General features: G+C 50.1%; 1 protein-coding gene across 1 annotated transcript in view; it reads left to right on the top strand.

Moving 5' to 3' along the window:
• The first annotated feature begins 2,860 nt into the window (after positions 1 to 2,860).
• Positions 2,861 to 6,000, top strand: part of BANP (BTG3 associated nuclear protein) — a 113,372-nt gene continuing 110,232 nt past the window's right edge. Inside the window, exon 1 of the mRNA XM_006860275.1 lies at positions 2,861 to 2,930. Within this exon, the coding sequence (XP_006860337.1) occupies positions 2,861 to 2,930 (70 nt within the window). The remainder of the gene's footprint in view (positions 2,931 to 6,000) is intronic.

Here is a 6,000-nt window from a genome sequence, read left to right as displayed (position 1 = left end):
TTGTATGTCAACATGTTATGGGTTGTTTTTGTACATTTTAAATAAAGCAATAAATACTCAAGCATTCCATGTTCTGATTTCAGGATGCTGGTGTAGCACTGGGCCGCAAAGTCAGTTAGAACCGCAAGGTCAGCAGTTCAGACTCACCAGCTGCTCCTCAGAAACCCTTGCCAGCACTTAACAACAACAACAAATATCGATGAAAACAACCACATAGACACAAGCTTTTGGCAGGAAGCTCACTATTTCAGTTTCCGAGAGGGAAAGGACCCCCCCCCCCTCCGCCTAAAACCCAAAGCCATAGGTCTCCTATTTAAAGTACTCTCTCTTTTCAAGACATTTCCTAGAAATTGTGTGCGTTAATATGATTTTTATCAATCACTGAAACGTTTGAATCCTCCCGGCAGCAAGTATTTAGGCTGCTTCTAATGATTTTAAATTTATTTACAAAAACTCTCAGAAACCTTGAGCATTTTTGTGTCTCTGGAAAGCTGTCTAGAGGGATGAAATCCCACTCCAGTTGGGGCTGCCAGTGGCTTGTGGAGCTTGCAGACACCATGGGGACACTCTCTCTTTCCTGGGTTTGTGGGAGATATTTGAGATTTCCACACTTTGGAAGGCAGATGTCCTCTCTTCAGTCAAATATGCTAACCGTTAGGGGAAAGACTGTCCTGACGTTGTTTTCTGAACCTTTAAGTATAACACTGCCTGAACTTTCCTACGAACCACGGGAAGTTTCCCTGCTTCTTCCCAATGGGTCACTGAGAGCAGCATCCTGTCCCCCCCCACCCCCCAACTCAACAGGGCTGTGGACACAAGCAAAGTCCCGGTCCCCAGCCTTTCTCACAGCTTAGTTTAATAAAAATCGATTGCTTTGTGTACTTCCTCCAGATTTTCACTGGATTTTTTTATTGCCATGTTTATATCCAAAAAAGACGGATTTGACAAAATGGGCTGCTCCATAATTTCTCTTTGGTTTCCTTGTTTCTGGAGACTGCACTTTTAGCCCTCTGCATGGGAATGACAATCACTGTCCCAGTTCCCCTGGCATTGGGAGTGGTCTGCAGCGGCCCGTGGAGAGGCAGGGCCACTGTGGGGACCCCCACAGCCCTTCATCCCCTGCATCTTCTGTGAGATGCCAACTGTGCCACAGTCCAGGAGGTCATCTCTCTCATATTGCACAGAGAGGCCTGTGGATGTCCACTACCGAGTCAAGGGGCGGACCAGGACGGCGGTGCTGGAGATGGGGCGGGCTAGGGTGTGTGTGTCTGGAGTTCAGGTGGACACATGGAAGCAGATGAGACCCCGGCCATGTGTGGACCTGGTCTAGAGACCCCATTGTCAGCCTGTCTCTGGGAAGCATGGGCGCCCTCATACTCCCAGTCCGGGCAGAGGTGTAGGGCCTGAGAGGAAGGTGGGCCTGACCCGGGGGTTCCTGAGGGAGCGAGGTGGGGGTGCTGGGGCAGCTGCAGGGTGGCCTAGAGGAGGGTGGGAGCTAGACAGTGGCCCATGTATCCTTAGCAGCCTCAGTGCCTGCAGGGAGGAAGGACTGGACTTGTGGAGGGAAAAGTCTGGTTCCAACTCCCAGTAGCCCTGTATAGGACTTCTGAGGCAGTCCATCTTTACAGGGGCAGAATGTCTTACCGTTTTCCCATGGAGCGTCTGGTGGATTTGAACTGCTGACACTGCGGTTAGCAGCCCAGCTCGGAGCCACCATGCTCCCAGGGCTCCTTGCACAGTACATAGTACATGCTTACAGGAGGTCAGAGCTCTGAAAGATAGAGTAACGAGTGAGTGTCATCTTGTGTTGGTGATCCTTCCCTTCACCAGCACTCCACCGCTTGGGAATTCACTTTCTAGTGCGTGGTCTCTGCAGCTGAGCACGTGCTCACACGGCATACGTGCACGCGTGCTCAGCGACACGTGGAAGGCAGGGAGCCTGTCCTCCCTGTTCTGCAGCTGGCCTTTTTGAGTCCCGTCTGTTCTTGATGCATTCTGGATCTTTCCGCTTTGGCTGATGGACCTGAACTTCCCTCACCCGTGACTTTGCAGGCCCGTCCTCTTTTGGTAGGTTTCTGGAAGCCTCTCTGCACCGCTTGTGTCTGTCTCCTAGGCTGGACCTTAGACCTGGGGCCACACTGCTGCGAGAGAGACTGGGGTGCAGTCTGTCCCTGTACGTCGTGGCTCCCACAGTGAATGTGAGAGACAGGGTGCAGTCTGTCCCTGTACGTCGTGGCTCCCACAATGAATGTGAGAGACAGGGTGCAGTCTGTCCCCCTGTATGTCGTGGATCTCAAAATGAACAGAAGGTAAGGTGCAGTCTGTCCCTGCTGAACAGGGGGTCAGACATCTCTCTGTCTGCAAGGCCTCCAGCACTTGTACTCTGGAAGGGCCCTAAGTGGTTTAGAAGACCCTCAAAGCAATCTGCAACCCAGATGTTTTAAGTCCCTCAGCTGAAGGTCAGTTGCCTCTGTCAAGATGTTGAGTCTACCTGCTCGTCACCTTTGCTTTGGGTCTTCACTTGGGAATGCCACGGCAAACTACAGAGTCTGCGGCTTTGCTGTGGGCCCCACTCAGCTGGGGGTCGTGTGTGATTCTGTGATTTCATGACCCTGGTCAGGCCTGGCGGGTTCTGCCTGACCTCCCTGGAGCAGTTGCTGAGCTTGAAGGATGAGGACTGTCCAGCGTTGACCTGGACTTGTGGTACATCCTCACTGTACGTGTGGTTGGCCGCTTCTACCATCACACACGGCACAACCTGCTCACTGTCCTGCTTCTCGGCTCTTGTAGGTGACAGACGCCCGGCCTGGCCGAGAGGCTGCCTCCTGTCTGTGGACCCGCCTCTCTCCGCGCATTCTGGATGATGTCAGAACAGGACCTGGCGGATGTGGTTCAGATCGCCGTTGAAGACTTGAGCCCTGATCACCCAGGTACAGAGCTTTGCCGCAGCAGGTGATGTGTGATTCTCTTGATTCGCTGAAAAATCAAAAGTGCTTCCATCTTTTTCTTTTCTTTAAATGAAGCAAAGAAAGAATGAACGATGCGTGTGCAAGGTGAGCAGCTCCAAACCTGCAGCCTTGTACCCTCATGCCACCCAGCCTGAGCTCCGTCCCCCAGGATGGAGCCCCCTGAGGAGTGTCCAGACCTGAGCCCCTGCTCCCTCTTCCCTTGTCTGCCTGGGAGCCTGCTTTCCTCCATACAGCAGCCCTCACAGCTTCCAAACCTGTCGTCAGTGCTCCAAGTGGAGTTGTCCCTTTAAAGTGTTGAGCTCTTTACTTTCAGACAAGGAGCCCTGGTGCAGTGGGCTAAGCGTCAGGCTGTGGTCAGTGGTTTGAACCCAAGAGCCGGTCAGCGGAGGTCAGCGGAGGCAGTGCCCTTCTGTAATGACTTGCAGCCTTGGAGAACCCTGTGGGCTGCTCTCTGTCTGGCAGGGTCCCAATGAGTCAGAACCGATGAGAGAGCAGCAGGTTTTGGCGGCTTTGTTTGGATTTTGGGTTACTTTTAAATGGTCACTTATGTTATTTGTATATTTTTGTTATTGTCGTCGCTGTTGCCGGGTAAGTTCCCAGAGAACTGCAGCATGAGATCAAGTGCTGATAAGACAATGACAGATGTTTTCAGACACATTTTTATTAATTTTCTCTCCGACATGTTTTCCCTACACTTTTTCCGAGGCTGGTTATTTTCTTTTAGTGACGTTCCAAGCCTAAATGGGCTTTGAAACTACAACTGAATATTTGCTTTAAGGAAATCCTTTAGAAAGGACACTCTAGGTTTTAGAAACTTTGTCTCCTCTTGTTATTTGAAAACAAGGTTTCTTCCTCTCTGTTTTCTCTCTTTTCACTACAAAGTTTCATGTATGTTAGATAAGCTCTCACGATTAAGTCCTGTACGTTTGGCTGTTTGGTTATTCCTTCTGTAATGTTAGTATCAAAAATCCTCCACAGAAAAGAGAGCATTTTCAGAAATCTCATGGGAGCATGGTTTCTATTTTATATGTTCTGTCTGGTCTGTTACCTGTAAGAACGTTGTGTGGGAAAGAGTTGTGGTTTGGGAGGCAAGACTATTAGGAATCCTTTTGGCGTTAAACGAGCCGTCAACAAAGACGTAGACGCTGACGGTTCAGGAATGCTGATTTTTGACTCTCTGAAGCTTAGTTTGCTCTTTGAGCTGTTTCTAAGAAGGGTAACCGCTGCACATAACAGTTTTTAAATTCCCTGTTAGTGTTTTGGGGTGTAGACACCTTTAAAAAACACACTCAGTCGTGTTGGAGCGAAAATGTCCCAGGCCCATAAATTTTAAGCATTTTTAAAGCAATTAAAGTTGCGATAGTTTACTTTGTAAACAAATTCTCTCTCTGTAGACTACAGTTTAGAAAACGTGGGGAAATCACTTCTGTTCTTCATTGTGTTCCTCCTCCGGACATGACAGTGGACTGAGTGTTTAGTCAGAACCCTCTGAGGCCCTCGGAGATGACGAGGCCGCACGCACGCTCAGACCCTGGAGAACGTGCTCACACCCAGCACCTACCACGGGACGGCAGACTCATGTGCCTCTGTTGTGGACTTCTCCCCCATTTCTAAAATGCAAATTTGGCAAATTTGAAACTGTATGTTTAAAAAAAAATTTTTTTTATGCGTATGTTTTAAAATATAGTAGAACAAGTAGAAGTAAAAGCCGGCGTTTCCTAGAATCTTCGAGAACTGCTCTCCAGGAGCTGCTGGGCCCTTGGGATTGCTCTTGTCTCCACTGAAAAGAAAACGTTCTTGAGTTCTTCCTAGCACGGGTGCATGCCAACCACACCTGTCTGTTCACCACACCTCTCTCTGTGTGTTGGTTCCCCCATGGGCAGGTCGGAGTTCTAGGGTCCAGTTCTAACTGTGCTGGGCACATGTACATAGTGCCGCAGAGCAGAGCACACAGCTGCCCCTGCCGTCCACCTCCTGAGAGCCTTACTGCCTGCCCCACTGTGAGGCCTCCATGTGTCCACTCTAGTGCTCAGGGCTTACAGCCTCCAACCACCGGTAGTTGGCAAGGGTGTGGATTCTTGTTTCTGTAGTTGCAAAGCATGAGCTGTGTGACCCCAACACGCACTTAACCTCTCTGGCCTTATTTTCTTTTCAGCAAATGGAAGGGCTGGAAGGCTGATTGTGGGGGTCTCTCTCCATTCTCCCATTCAGGTGTCTCAGACAGGCTTTAGATCAGCTCCCGAGCAGGGGTCCTCTCGACTTCTGTGGCCTGGTTGACAGCAGTGAGCTCCCTGTCCCTTTTGGTTCTTGCCTGGTTTCTGCCTGGTAGGGTTAGGGATAGTTAGCCTCTGGGCGGATGAGAGCCTCCTGTCCTTGCCTAGGACTTTGTGATTTAGAACTGACTCCATGACATCTCACAACGACAGCGAAGCTCTGACCTGCATGTCTGTGGCGTGTTGCTAAAAGAAGAGGAAACACGTAAGAAATATGCTAATCACATGCAATTGCCCCTCCCATTGATTTGTAACACACTTATCTACACGGACAAGAATGTCCATAAGAGACCCCTCACCAGACAGCGGAGATGACCACAGACTAGGAGACAAGAAAGACCATGTGGGCTATAGTGTTCAATAGAAAGGGAACTGTCATGTTCCATCATGGTTGTGAGTGTGTACAGGGAACATCTGAGTCATTCTGGAGAGAGAATTAGATAGTGTCCCAGACAGAAAGGCCATTTGCATCCCTCGTGGGATGGTGGACCATCATCTCGGTTTCAGATCCTGTGGTTATTTTGCTGTTGTATGTGGTTTTAGCTGACCAGAAGGAGATGCGGCCATCTGAGTGGCTGAACTGTGCCAGGTGAAGGTGCTGGTGACTGGCGTGAGTGCACCTGACCGCAGCTGTGCAGTGAGAGGGGGACTGTGATGATGGTCAGTGTGTAAGGAAACAGTTCTCAGACGGTGGTTTTGTGTCCCGATGGTTCAGGTGGCTTCCTCACACAGCCGTCCCTGCAGGGGCCTATGCATTG

This window comes from Chrysochloris asiatica, unplaced genomic scaffold, assembly GCF_000296735.1.
Source record: "Chrysochloris asiatica unplaced genomic scaffold, ChrAsi1.0 scaffold00037, whole genome shotgun sequence".
NCBI classification, from domain to species: Eukaryota; Metazoa; Chordata; class Mammalia; order Afrosoricida; family Chrysochloridae; genus Chrysochloris; species Chrysochloris asiatica.
The sequence above is the reverse complement of the archived record's forward strand: the minus strand, read 5'-3'. Positions and strand labels throughout refer to the sequence as shown.